Genomic DNA, 15,000 nt, shown 5'->3' with positions numbered 1-15,000 from the left:
TTTTTTAAACAGAACTATTTATTTATTTGTGTATATATATTATATATCTTAATGGACTTTTTGGAGATTTTTCAGGTTAAGATGAATAAAAAAAGAATGTTAAAGAATTAAAGAAACTTTCATCCAAACGCGTGGCTCTAGAGAACCTTTTCTTTATTTCTGTAGAAGTTTTATTTATTGGTAATTATACAAATGCAAGAGAAATATAAGAAGCCCACTCTATTATGTAATGAGAATCTCTAGGATAAATCAGTGCACTTTTCTTATTTGTTTGTTTTTGTTTTGTTCACCTTTTTTCCCCAGGAAGTAAGACACTGTATGCACATGTCTCAGTCTTTCAGGTGGATTTCGGGTGGTTTATCTTTTTTTCTGTTGTTTATTTCACTGTGGTGTTTTCTGTGTCTATAATAACCTGTCTGTTTCACTACTACTACTACTACTAATACTACTACTACTAATAATAATACTGGGTCCACGGCGTCCAGGGTGTCCCCCGCCTTGTGCCCCATGACCCCTGGGATAGGTTCCCCGTGACCCTGTAAGGATAAGCGGTACGGAAAATGCATGGATGGATAATGGTTGCTAATGAAGGTGTTTTAGGTGATTAGAAGTTCTCTTTGGCTGTGACTTGGTTCTCTGTAGGAGGTCAGGGAGTCATTTCCCCCACTCCCCCTTCATCCCTTCATCCCTTCATCCTCTCCCCTTTCTTGACGGAATAATGGAATAGTAAAATCATAAAATGAAATAATGGAGCTGTAAACGCCCTGGGGGGACGAGCACGCGCACTGGAAGGATAGGGGGGTGGGAGGGGGAGGGGGAGAGGGGCAGGTTTTTTTTTTGTTGTTGTTGTGGATCGGAGGAGCCTGTGTCTCGCGCTCCGTTCCGGAACCTTCCATCCATGCACATGCTAAACACGGAGCAGAGAATAACGCGCTAAATGATAAAGGAACCGGGCAATAAACTCCGCCAGGGGGTCAACAACCACACCAACAACACACACAGCCACCAGCGGGGCCGGGGGGGGGACGACCTGTGCACTTTCCCTTTTAAAAAGTCTTTTTCGGTCAGATGACGTCATTGGCATCCGCTGTGAACACCTTTTTATATCAAAAATAAATAAATAAATAAATAAAGTGTAACCTAACCCCTAAACCTGCACTGAAAAACGACTTTCATTTACTAAAAATTTTAGCATTGTTTCCCCAAAAATAGTTCCTTCGTTTGTTTGTTTGTTTGTTTGTTTTCTATTTACTTATTTTGAATGTTTACGGATCTTTTAAATATGAAGTATTTTCTAGTAATGTCTAAGTAAATGTTCTGTGTTCTTTCCTTCAGTGGATTTCTTAAAGAAACTACTGCACAACAGATATCAGATATGTGATGTAGTCTTACTTTTTATTCTTTATTGCATAAAACTCTGGATACTCCACTTAGTCATGGCAAAATAAGAGACTACATCTTTATTATTATTATTATTATTATTATTATTATTATTATTATTATTTCAATACATTATTTATTTATTTATTTATTTTTACCTTTCCGCTCTGCTATATCATCCGTCCCTGGGCTCAGGTTCCTCAGTGAGCATGTCACTGTATTGGGAAGTCCTGAGATACCAGAAGCTGTAAGTTCATGAATAATAAATCATCTCTGAATCACTGGGTGAGTTTATGGTGGGGTTTCATATTTGGAGGTTTGAAGTATTTGAAGTGTGCTGCTTTTATAGTTAGCATTTTTATGCAAAATAAAAGGGTAATGCATCAGTACGAACATTAGAGGACCATCATTACAGGAGAATCATTAAGATCTCATTATTCGGACTTTCAGAGTCATTGAGGTTAGATTGAGTTATTCTCTTATTGATGGAACCCTTAGAACCCTTAGAGGTGTCTCTGTTCATCAGGAAGCTTGTTGCAAAGATCACTAAACCACTAAATCGCTGGAACCCTAATTTCAGTAAAATGTTAGATGAACCTTCATTTATTTACACTTAGGTAAATAAAATAGGTTTTTAATGGTTCTTTACAGCACCATAGGTTCTGCAAAGAACTTTCTTGTCAAGACCCATTGTTCATAGGGGTCTTGAGTTGAGCTGTATGGTTGTTCGGAGATTAAAGTAGTTCTATCGTTCATTCTAGGTTCTTCATGAGCAGTGTATTGGTTCTTCAAGGTATCACCCCTTAACAGGTTAAAATGAACACTATAAGGTTCCCTGTGGGACTGGAAAAGGTTCTCCTGGCATCACTCTTAAGAACCTTACTTTGGTTCCTTAAAGCAATAACTAAGGGTGTTTTTTTTTTTTTGGTTTTAAGAGAACTTGCGATAACATGGTTCCTTGTGGCACTGCTGTGAAAATAAAGGGTCCTCTGATGAACTTGAGAGTAAAAGGTTCTCAGTGCAACTTAAAAGAGTTCTCATGGCATCAGGCTGAACACCTTTTTTTTTTTAGTTTATAATTGGATTATTTATTTTTAAGAGTGAATATGAAATTCTGTTTTATTTCATCCTCTATCATTTTCCTGATGTGTGTGTGTGTGTGTGTGTGTGTGTGTGTGTGTGTGTGTGTGGGCGTTTTTTCTCACGATCTCGTTGCATTAACACCAAATGGTTTATCAGCATGAGTCTAAACAGACATGTGAGACAGACCGAAACGGAACCGTTAAATATCCATTCAGCTCTCCATCACAATATACACGAGCAAATGGCACTGGAGGGTGTGTGTGTGTGTGTGTGTGTGTGTGTGTGTGTTAGTGTTTTCAAAATGAGTTGACAGTTTACCGATAAGGTGCATGCTGCTGCAAGGTGTCGCTTTTCACGGACATTTCCCCATCATGCGCGCGAGGGCGCAGGGGAGAAAGTGTGTGTGTGTGTGTGTGTGTGTGTGAAGGCGTTTTCACACCCTCTCGCGCCCCCATCCGCTCCGTTCAGAGCGCGTGAGAATGGGCATCGATGATGGCCTGTTTGCATTTAATCACGAGGTGCTAACCGGAGTTAGTTATTAGCTCGTCGCGCGCGCGCCGGACGGTGATTGATTAAGGAAGCTGGAGAAGCAAACTGGAACAAAATGGAGACCAATTATGCCCTTTATCAATAATGAGGCCCGGCCTTTGTGTATTCACGTAACAGTCACTTCCCCACCATTACCGCAGGTGGAGCTACCGAAATCATATCACCTCACTATTAGGGGACACAGTGCAAAAGTTTACACCCCCCTCCCCCTCCACACTCCCCATGGATTCTGGGGTTTTTTTTTTTTTTTAAAAGTGCTTCTACTTTATAATTTCTATGCAAAAACAGTTAAAGTAATGTGTAGTGTGTGTGTGTGTGTGTGTGTGTGTGTGTGCATCCCGCAAGAAGACAACCCTCAAAACAAAAGGAAGCAATAAACTTTACCCTGAGCTTCCCAGAGTGCTGATTTCTTTATTTTTAACACAGACATCGTATTTAAATCATTTAGAACCATGCGAACATTTTTTTTTTGCACCATGAATAATGTTTTGGTCAAAGTTTCTTTAATTCTTCAACTTTTTCATTCAACAGGCTAAACTTCTGGTGAACGGTGAAAACCACACTTAAAAATAAAGGTTCCAGTTAGAACCGAAAAGGGTTTTTCAGCCTGATGCCATAGGAGAACCCTTTCAAGTGGCACAAATAACCTTTTACTCTCAAGTTCTTCAGAGAACCATCTGTAAAGAACCCACAAATGGTTCTTCATAGTTCCACAAGGAACCATTTTTATCAATCATACGTCCTCTAAGTGCTTTAAGGAACCAAAGTAATGCCAGGAGAACCTTTTCCAGTCCCACAAAGAACTTTATTTAGAGTTCATTTTACCTGTTAAGGGACGGCACCTTGAAGAACCAATACACTGTTCTGAAGAACCTATAATGGACTATAAAGGACTTCTTTAATCTGCAAAGAACCATACAGCTCAACTCAAGAACCCTATACAGTGAAAAATGGTTCTTGACAAGAAGGTTCTTTGAAGAATCTATGGTACTGTAAAGAACAATTGAAGAACCTTTATCTGTAAGGGTGTATTTTTTATCTGTTAAAGTGTGTGTCGCATCTTTAATGGGCTTTTAAGGTAAAGTTTTAAAGGTGTTTCGGTGCAAAAGGTGTACACTCGATGGTACCACTACACTCCAGCACCAAGGAAAAGTACACTTTGGTGCGTTTACAGACGTACAAAACAAAAACAACCTGATGAAATAAGTAAGAATTATCCCGAGCTGCTTTTCAGGTCCAGACTGGATTTAAACAAAGGCATTAGGAACTCAGAGGATCCAAAATCAGCTCACACTAATGGTACTTTCCACTCGTCGTTGCTGGTGTGATGTCATCAAGCGTACATTTTCTGTATGTTTACACCAATATAGTGCAACTTTAATGAGTAAAGCTTTAAACGTACCTTCGTGAAGGTTCTGCAAAAAGTCCAGTCTTAAAGATATAAAGGTACTGTACTCTTGATGGTACCACAACACAGCAACTAGGAAAAGTACAGTTTGGTACCTTTGGTACCTTTATTTCCGAGCGGAAGTCTGGACACTAAAGAAACTCAGGGTCAAATTTTCACTTCTTTCTTTTGGTCTTTTTTGTTTTCCAGGTCTGTCACTGTCTACACTTTCAGAAATAAAGGTACTAAGTAGTACTTTTCACTTACTGTTGGTGTGGTACCATGAAACGTACACCTTTATTACCTGTAGTCTGTATGTTCTACCTGTGAACGTGTATGTGGTGTAGCCTAAATTACCAGCCTGTTAAAGTAAAGATTTAAAGGTACTTCAGTGCTCTGAAGTAAGGCGCAATTATTTACCTTAAGTTATAATTTAAAGTTATAAAGATATGAATTAAAGGTACAAATGATGTACACTTCATGGTACCGCTACACCACAGGCTCTGGTCGAGGGTGTGGCCTAAATTCTGAAGGGAGGAGCTTGTACAGTAGAAGTGATTCAGATGATCATTAATACAGAATTGTTCTGGTATTTGACGAAAGTATTTACGTGCTAATGGTTTCACCGAGACACACGATATCAGCTTTCACAATGCTAAACTGGAGGCCATAAGCTTCCATGACTTGTTAGCAACATTAGCTTTGTCTCTTGAGTGCAAATCTAAAGAAGGAAACTACACACTGAACACGTCTCCGCTGATCCATTAAATGTGGGACAAACAGCACATTCACCTCATTTATCACGCTGGATGTGAACAAATTTGATTCCAAACAATTCCATGAATAAACACACACACACACACACACACACACACAAAAAGTAATGGCACCCTATAAAAGGAGGTAGGCCGTTTTTAGCTTTCTGTGAGCCTGGCCTTTTATGGAGATTTGTGGGCGTGGCTACATGTAAATCAGCTGCAATGTGAACACGCGTCATAATTTACAGTTGATTGGCATTTACGTGAGCACGAAGAAAAGTTAGAAGTAAATCTGCTGGGAATTGTAAGTTCAGTTTGGCCACAAAAACATTTATACACAACTTTATTGAAAGATAAAGATAAACGAGACTGAGTGTTTGGAAATGGTTAGGGTATGACAAACACTCACATATCCGCTCTCTCAAACACACACCACAACTGACGCCATGAGGTGTTTATCAAGTCCAGACATCGAGTCACACACACACACACACACACACACACACACACACGCACAAACACACAGAGGGTGACTAAGTGTGTATGCAGCTCAGTAATAGGTTATGATAAGTTGTCTTGGAACAGATTAAGGAAATAAAATGAATGAATGTGTGTAACATCGCTGTCGTCAGATCACCGTAAATCATTTCCACATGCGAGTGCCGAAACTTAAAACACACTCTCAGGAGTTTCTCGCTTTTCGGACTGACTGCATCCTGTTTCTCTGGAACCAAATAAAAACAATGAGCTGAATGAGCGTGCCATACGTCCATCTATCACCTAAATAATTAACTGGGCACCACACACACTCACACACACACACACACACACACACACACACACACACACACACACACACACACACACAGACATGTTTGTTAACCTCAGTAACCAAAAGGAAACTTTCAGCTTTTTAAACACACTTTGCAGATTTGCAAATGTCCCCACAAAGTCAAAACTGTCAGATATTCCTGTTCTTGTGGGGACATGCCCATGCCCATGTGGGGGCCCCACCCCCGACACACACACACACAGTTCCTGAAGTTTGTGTTTACACAGAAAATGACTTCCACATTTGTTTACGATAAAGTCATGACAGCGCTCTAACAGTCGTTTACTCAAGTCGCAGTTCACACGCAGCTAATTTTCCGCTTCTTCGGAGACAATTTTGACTGTCGGACATTTTGAGCCATTCATCGGACCACGACTCAATCTGGAACAGCACATGGGTGCGATTTCAGTCAGGTAAAATCCAAACAGGGAGGAAGCTCAAACTGCCACAGAGCGTTCATGGGAAAATCTCGCTGGATTAGTTGCAGCAACAGGCGTGTTTTCTATAATTTCTCACGCATACAGCCGTGACATCGTTACATCACTTCTGCATGTCCGTTTGAATAAACTGCAGGGTTCATCCACTCTTGCTAGAGATCTCTGTGAAAAACCCATTTTGTACCATTTAGAAAAACTGAAACACGTGCAGTGGCGTACACTCCACTCTAAACTAAGTGTTAGCATTGTTTTGAGAGTTTGTGCTAATTCTGTTTGGAAGTTTGTGAGGAATCATGCGTGTGGAACACCTGCAACGCCTAGATTAATCATACAGGACGGTACTGCAATCACTGCAGAGCGTATAAAGACATTCTCCTTCTTTTTTATTTCATTAAATCATAGATGTCACAGGCTGAGCTGACAATGCCACTCCACACCACCAGAGGTCCTCGTCTCCAGAGTTAGCTCACCTCCGGCTCACCGAGCTCGCCTGTGATCGATTACGTCTTCATTCACGGACACTATACAGTCCGTACAGGATTTCATAGACTTTTTTTATGATGTTGCCGCGGCTTTATTATTTATATGAGTTTTTTGTGCGTTTTTGCGGAAAACGATTCGAATTCGCCCTTTCACAACCATGTTTGCCGGTCAATGAGACCTTTTAGCTGTACTCACGTTCGACGCACGTGAATCAAAGAGCGCTTTGATCGAACGCACGTTGTGATGACATCGCGCAACACGTCTCGGCCCGAGTCTGCAGAAAATCTGAGGTCATTTTGAAAAATTGCGAGCTCCTCTGAATACCGCAGAGTTTGCTTGATTTTGCGCTCGTTTCTGTGGTCCTGAAGGGACTGACTCTAACGACTCCAGATTTTTATGCACACTTTGCAAAGTCTCGGATTTCACTGTGTTTTGATTTTTGAGCGTGAACCGAAAATGCAAATGATGTCAACATCCAGGATTTTTAGCACAAATTTAAGGACACATAAACATGCGTAGCTAGGTTATTTATTTATGTTTATTTATTTATTTGTTGATTAGCTAGCTGGTTAGGCGACGAGGGTGCTAGTGTTAATTATCATTGTATTTACGCAGTGAAGCAGAAGTGTTTTGACAGAACGTGACAGACGACCTCAGATATCGCTCACGCACTGTTAGCACTGCAGATACGATGAATAAGATGAAGAAGTGATAGTGTACAGGGAGCCATGGAGAAGTTTGTGGCTTGTTATCTTCTGCAGATGATTATGAAATAGCCAGTAGAAGACACTCTCAGGTTCTTCAGCGTTCTTGCGCTGGACGAGATGCGGAAGTTTCCGGACTCGGGTCAGGGATGGAGGCCAGGGTGGAGTCGGAGCTACAGCTGGACATCAGGCCCGAATCGGAATCCGAAACTGACATTTCTTCAAACTTCTGTATCACGACCCTCACTGACCCAAACGCAACGTCCCGCCTCCACCGCCCGCGCCCTGCCCCTTCGGGTCCCCGATAGGCTGAGTTGCGGCTCAGAAAGACGTGGTTGGGTGGAGGCAGGCCTGGGCGGAGCTTCAGCCTTCCCTGGCCCAGTTGAAATGCAGGGCAAAGAGGAGGAGTGAAGATGGACGGGATCGCGGCAAGAAGTTCTTCTGTTAACGGGTTGTGGAAGGTGAGGGAAGCCCCACCCACATTTAAGAACACGCCCACTGTTTTAAGCTGTGGCGGGATTGAGGGAAGGAGCTCGCGTCTGCCATCAAACACAGCGTGGAATCCAGAGCCACGCCTCTCAAACCACCACGCGTCACCACCAGCCAATGAGCTCACACCTGCAGGAGAGATGGGGCGTGGCTAACATGAGTACACATTTCTAATTGGACAATACAGAGTATGGTAGCAAAGGTAATTATGTGACCTTTAATTTGGTATTTTTGACACTGTGTTGCTCTGCGACTTTTATTTTTTTTTAAATGTCAAGCCTATAACAGCAGACAGAGTTTATGAAGTACTCAATAATATTAAGCAAGTTCTAATTTGTCCTTTGTTTCGGCCGATGTTCTCAGTATCTGGGGCTTTACCTTACACATATACCTACATATTCATTTGCATTATCATTGAAATTGTTGTGATTATTTTTCCTTACATGTGAACCTGCTGTTCAATTATTTTTGGCTAATTTGGGATTTTATCTCTTATATACAATATATCACCACATACAGGAACATAAGTAGTGTTCATAAACAGAATGAAATGCCTCACATCGGCTTAATAGAAATAAAATGTAGAACATTCAATTAAAATATATATATATATATATATATATATATATATATATATATATATATATATATAAATAGAAATTAAGAATGAAAATTAAATTATATTAAAAGGAACGTTTAAAAAAATGCATTAAATAAATGTTTTCTATCTTTTTCTCAATGTTTCACTATTTCTCTGTTTCGCTCCATTTCTCTCTCTTTCTTACCGTTTCTCTCCGTTTTCACTGTTTCCTACTGCTTCTCTCGGTTTATATATTTCTCCATTTCTCTCTGCTTCTCTCTGTCTCTCGCTGGATCTCGCTGTTTCTCTCTGTTTCTCTCGTTTCTCTTGCTGTACAGGTTTCAGGACATTTTTATGATCGTGTGAAAACTGATCTGTGTGTTTATGCGAGTGGATGGAAGAGAATAGAACAACCTGGTCCTGACCTCACTGATGGACTCTACACTCTGTAACTCTAAACCCATGTAACTGGGTTTAATTCCAGCCCTAATCCAACACGCCTGCTGACAGAGTAACACAGCCACTGGGTGGCAGTAAAGTTTATTACAGTGACTGAACTTGATCCCTGAAATGTTCTGATCTGTACCTCAGTAAATCACAGGAACATTAATGACATGCTTGATATTGTGCTGGTTTTGTAAGAAAGTAGAATTTTTGCGAGCAAACGGAAGGTAGTCTCACATCATGTCATGCTGGTGTGTAAAATGGAAACCTTTACCTATAAACATATATTTGTATTTCCCTGACATGGAAGGGTTTTTTTTTTTTTTTTTTTTTTTTAAAAAAAGGGGAATCCTTCAAAGTTTTACAGAGAAGCTCCCCCTGCCATGTCAGGGATTATTAAAATGAAATAAAATATAGAAATACGTTTAAAAAAAACCCCCAAAAAACATTAAGAATGACCCGTACATTAAACATTAATTAATTAATTTACACAAAATGTTTAAAGGTTTTTAAGGTTCCCCATAAAAAAAAAACCTGCCATGTTAGGAAAGTGTTGGAACCTTTTCTCAAAGAACCTTTTCCCTATCAGGAAGAGTTCCAGGGAGAACCCTCTTACGAAGCTCTTAATTATACAAAGAACCTTTAAAGAAGTCTTCTTTCTAACAGTGTGTATATTCATTGGACAAGTTTACAGAACAAACCCTAAATTATAGCTCATTCATTTCTTCTGAATATCTAGATTAAACACTAAAATGTATTTTTATACAGTTTGGTCCAAAACTCTGCAACGATTATTAAGCGCTGGCTTTTGAGCTTTTTATTTTTCATTTGAACGTACGTTTGTCTAGTACAGTTTGCATATTTTGTATTATTTATTTTTAATGACAGATTTCTGATAAAAGACTCATAGTTTTACACCTTAATGTTTTCTTTTTAAATGTTAGACTTTTTACCTTTTATTAGATTTATAAAAAAGTATAACTAATTATATAAATGACTCTATAAAAGCTTTATAGAATTGACAGATTTTTATATATAATACAATTTAAAATGTTTGTTAATAAACATCACAAACTGATCACTTATAGCAGCTTTCCAGACACTTGAAAAAAAAAAATTGTAATCAATTGAGAAATATTTTGCATAAATTTTTAACTACAGATGAAATAAAGTTATTATTTATTTAATGTGCAAGGCTAGTGTATTTTATTCCTTACCAATGCGGTAGAGGGTGCTGTTGCACACATCGACTTCCCAGTAGTACTGTCCTCTGTGGATCTCCACATCAGCACACACATGAGGGAGAGATGCACAGAGGTCACGACCTCCAGCCTGAGTGCCAGAGTCCTTGAAGGTGACTGTGAGGGCGGAGTTAGTGAGCTGGAGGGGCGGGGTTATGGAGGAGGCATCTAGAGCAAAGAGTAGACCTGACGTCAAAGGTCAGAGAGGAGAAAATTAGACATGGCTGAATACACATTTATTTAATGATTTTAATTGTTATTTGTTTGTTTGTTGATTGAGTGATTTATTGATCAGAACGCTGTTTACAGATCACTCTTTACCTGAGACGGAACGTTCCATCTCCTCCTCGGACAGATCCACGTCGCCTCCTACAGGTGAAACAAAACAAACACACAGCACACATACAATCACTTACACATGGGTTCTCATGTTGTAAGTAGAACCCTACATCTGAGTGATTGACTATCAGAAAGAGTTCCACCTTGACCCTTTTATGTAGCCTTAATTAAAACCCTTCATTATCCAGTGAACATTTAAATAATATAGAACCCTATAACCGTCTCCCTATCAGAGGCGGTTCCGAGTTCCAAGCTGAGCACTTTTACTTCTTACAAAGAAACCTTGAAGAATACAGAACGTTAGAATAGAGTGTTTAACAGAAAGGGTTTCAAGTAGAACACTTTTTTTAGAACCCTTACTTATGTTACGTAGCCTTAAAAAACAATTAAAGAACCCATTTTTTTCTAAGAACGTGTACCTCAAGTAGCAAGAACATAAATGTTAAACTCCTGGCAGGTTCTACATATTACTAAGGAAATAATGAGCATTAATGTGGAATTTGTACCTCACTCTTACCCAGTTATTACACACACTCTTAGAACTAAAGTGTTCTTCAAGGGTAGGGTTCTTTAAGGGTTAATTGGATAATTTAAGGATCTTGGCTTCCAGAAAAGGTTCTCCTCTGTATAGGAACCTGCCACTACAGTGGTACTTGTACAGGGTTCTCCAGGGTTCCCTATTTGTTCTCAGGTTCTATTTGGAACACTTTCTGAACAGGAAACATTGTTGTTGAGTTCTACATACAACTTTGAATGGTTCACTTAGAGGAACCCTCAGGAGTTAATACATAGTCTATTAGAAAAAAATGGTTCTTTAAGGGTCCTTTGGACAATCTCACCTGGTTTCTGTGCTGTTTTTTTCCTGACTTCCTCCTCTTTCTCATCCTCCTCCTGTGTGCCAGATCCCGGATCAAAGACCACTGTGGGGTCAAGGGGCAGGCATGCAGTAGCACTCGACCAATCAGAACAGGGCAGTTCAATGCCATGGCAACAGCGTGGGCAGAGGACGGCACAGATCGTATGAGACCCCTGGGATGCAGTTCTTAATGCAGACCTGCGTTTATCTAACCTTGCCTTCTCTGTTAAGCACCGCCCACATAGAGTGTGTGCACAGGGTAGGAGGAGGGGCACGTCAAATACACGCCCACATAATGGGCATGAGGAAGAAGTGATGTCATCTTCTTCTTTCTCTTCTTCATGGTCAAGTGACTGTTGCGATGGGTTGGCTGTTTTGCAGCGAGGATATCTTCCTTTCATTAGTGTGGTACTGAACACACACACACACACACACACACACACACACACACTTTACATCTCATTCTCTCTTACAGAGGTAGATTTGACTTTTTTTTTAATTCTGTAATTTTCTAGGTGTAAATAATTCTGAGAACTAAAACTCTAAACTCTAACGCCACCAGCTGCCTCCTTGCTCTTCTCCTTGCTCTTCTCCTTGCTCTTCGCTTGTCCCAAGAACTACACTGGTGACTCTGCAGGCTGCAAGGGTTTCATAGTTCAGTGCTCACTTTACTTTGCTGCACACAATACTTTGCAGTAACAACGTCAAGAGGGGGTCCCGGATAGTACCAAGTCACCCAGTTTATCAACCTACTAACTGATAAGGCACTAGCATGGACTACGGCTGTCTGGAACCAAGGGGGAGAGCACACCGTCTCCTATGATCACTTCCTACAGCTTGTTCAGGGAGACTTTTACCATTCTCCTGAGTGCAAAGAGACTAGAGAGCGACTCCTCACCCTAAAACAAGGTACCCAGAGCGCTGCTGAACATGCTCTCAGATTCCTCACATTGGCAACAGGCAGTGGCTGGAACTAGCCAGCCCTCAAGGTTGCCCATCATCAAGGGCTGAACTAGGAACTACTCACTTAACTGGCATGTCGCCTTAACCAGATTACCCTCAATTCCTTGATTGGCATTTCCATTCATTTTGATGATCTGATCAAGAACAGACAAGTTGCGAAGACGACCATCATAGGGCCAGAGGGGGCCCTTATGGACCAGGACAACATCGCAACAGTAACAAACTTGCCAGTACCAACCACAGTCGCAACGGTTTTCGGGCTCCGCCAATTTCTATCAGTAGGGTTTCATACAGGGTTTTCAGCAGTATAGCGTTCCCACTAACTTCCCTGCTAAAAAAAGGGGACCAGGAAGTTACATATAAAGTTCACCAAGAGACTGAACTCTCATCAGGCATGCTGGGCACTGCTTTTTTGCTTGTTTCAATTTCAGCCTCTCCTATTGCTCAGGATCCAAGAACACCACCAACAAACAGTCTCCCTCTCCCATATGTATCCAGTGCCTCCTCGAGAACATTCTGAGTAGTGCATCTTACCAGAATCACGTTTTGTAGGAACACCTGGGACATTGACAAGGAGATTAAGGGTGTTCCAGAAGTGGGGATCCCCACTCAGTGCCCAGCAGGGAAATAATTTGTGGCTTCTTCTCTACGGGACGAGTTAATCACATGGGCTCACACCTCCCCAACCATGAGACACCACAGCACTCACAAAACACACCAACCTCTGCAAGGCAAATACTGGTGGCCATAGATGCTCAAAAACATAAACTGATTAATTTCATCCTGCTCTATCTGTGTAAGAGCCAAAGTACCATGCACACTGCCAGCAGGCAAGCGCCTCCTGCTATCTACACCCCAAAGACCATGGTTGCACCTAGAAATAGACTTCATAAGTGGCGTTCCCCATTGCAGAACAATGGGGGAACAGAACAGCAATCATGGTGATCTTGGACCAGTTTTCCATGTCCCAATGCCTGATTTCTCTCCCCAGAATGCCATCAGCCTCAATCATGTGTTTTGGTACTTTGGCAGCCCAGAAGACATAGTGAGTGACTGGGAGGCCCAGTACACCTCTCATGTGTGGAGGGGTATCATTCAAAAACTGGGCATCTCTGTAAGTCTGACATCAGGCTACAATACCCATGCTACCATGCAAGTCGAAAGGGCTAAAAAGGAGATTGAGGAGTGAGCAGGTGTGGATACAAGCACACCAACACCTACAGCATGCAGCCCAAGTCACCAAGAAATTTTCAGACAGATGGCATGGAGAAACACCTAACTACACACCAGGTGGTCAGGTATGGCTCTCCACCAAAAACCCACGGGTCACGGAAGGATGCAGAAACATTAGCCCATTCAAAGTTCTCCCATATATAAACAATGTCAATTACAAGCTGGAGCCATCAGGCTACAGCCGCCTAGCTCGCTCCTTTCACATTTCCTGCCTTAAACCAGTCACTCCAGGTCCTATCGCAGAAGGCATTCCTCCCTTGGACACTGAAGGTGAGCCAGCTTACACTGTAAAGGAGATACTAGACTCACAGTGCAGAGAGGGTAAGCTACAGTACCTGACAGACTGGGAAGGCTATGAACCTGAGGAAAGGTGCTGAGTACCAGTCCATGATGTGCTGATCATGACTGTATCAAGTCTACTGGGTCTAGGGGAGGCCTAGAAGAAAGATCACTCCCAGAGGTAGTGCTTTGGAGGGGAGGTTTGCTATGTCTACGCCGAAATCTGTGTCCAACTACAATTCCCAATTGACAGTAAAACATTAGACTGTAAGACGTCAGACAGTAAGGCGTCAGACAGTAAGACGTTAGACAGTAAGACGTTAGACACTAAGGCGTTAGACTATAAGATGTCAGACTGTAAGACGTTAGACAGTAAGACGTTAGACACTAAGGCGTTAGACTATAAGATGTCAGACTGTAAGACGTTAGACAGTAAGACGTTAGACACTAAGGTGTTAGACTGTAAGACGACAGACTGTAAGACGTTAGACACTAAGGCGTTAGACTGTAAGACGACAGACAGTAAGATGTTAGACACTAAGGCGTTAGACTATAAGATGTCAGACTGTAAGACGACAGACAGTAAGACGTTAGACACTAAGGCGTTAGACTGTAAGACGACAGACAGTAAGACGTTAGACACTAAGGCGTTAGACTGTAAGACGACAGACTGTAAGACGTTAGACACTAAGGCGTTAGACTATAAGATGTCAGACTGTAAGACGTTAGACAGTAAGACGTTAGACACTAAGGCGTTAGACTGTAAGACGACAGACTGTAAGACGTTAGACACTAAGGCGTTAGACTGTAAGACGACAGACTGTAAGACGTTAGACACTAAGGCGTTAGACTGTAAGACGACAGACTGTAAGACGTTAGACACTAAGGCGTTAGACTGTAAGACGACAGACTGTAAGACGTTAGACACTAAGGCGTTAGACTGTAAGACGACAGACTGTAAGA

At 41.3% G+C, this 15,000-nt stretch overlaps 1 protein-coding gene across 2 annotated transcripts in view; it reads right to left on the bottom strand.

Annotated features, from left to right (window-relative positions):
* Window positions 1-7,153: 7,153 nt before the first annotated feature.
* LOC128621045 (probable E3 ubiquitin-protein ligase MID2) overlaps window positions 7,154-15,000 on the bottom strand; it is a 15,085-nt gene continuing 7,238 nt past the window's right edge. Inside the window, exons 2-5 of one of the 2 annotated variants that reach the window (XM_053646522.1) lie at window positions 11,546-12,200; window positions 10,689-10,736; window positions 10,344-10,553; window positions 7,154-8,231 (exon numbers count right to left, since the gene is read on the bottom strand). In XM_053646522.1, the coding sequence (XP_053502497.1) occupies window positions 7,711-8,231; window positions 10,344-10,553; window positions 10,689-10,736; window positions 11,546-11,963 (1,197 nt within the window). In that variant the 5' untranslated portion in view covers window positions 11,964-12,200 and the 3' untranslated portion in view covers window positions 7,154-7,710. The remainder of the gene's footprint in view (window positions 8,232-10,343; window positions 10,554-10,688; window positions 10,737-11,545; window positions 12,201-15,000) is intronic. The other variant, XM_053646521.1, reaches the window with a different exon arrangement.

The sequence above is a fragment of the Ictalurus furcatus genome, chromosome 17, assembly GCF_023375685.1.
Source record: "Ictalurus furcatus strain D&B chromosome 17, Billie_1.0, whole genome shotgun sequence".
Classification (NCBI taxonomy): Eukaryota; Metazoa; Chordata; class Actinopteri; order Siluriformes; family Ictaluridae; genus Ictalurus; species Ictalurus furcatus.
This window is presented reverse-complemented; position numbering and strand designations above follow the sequence as displayed.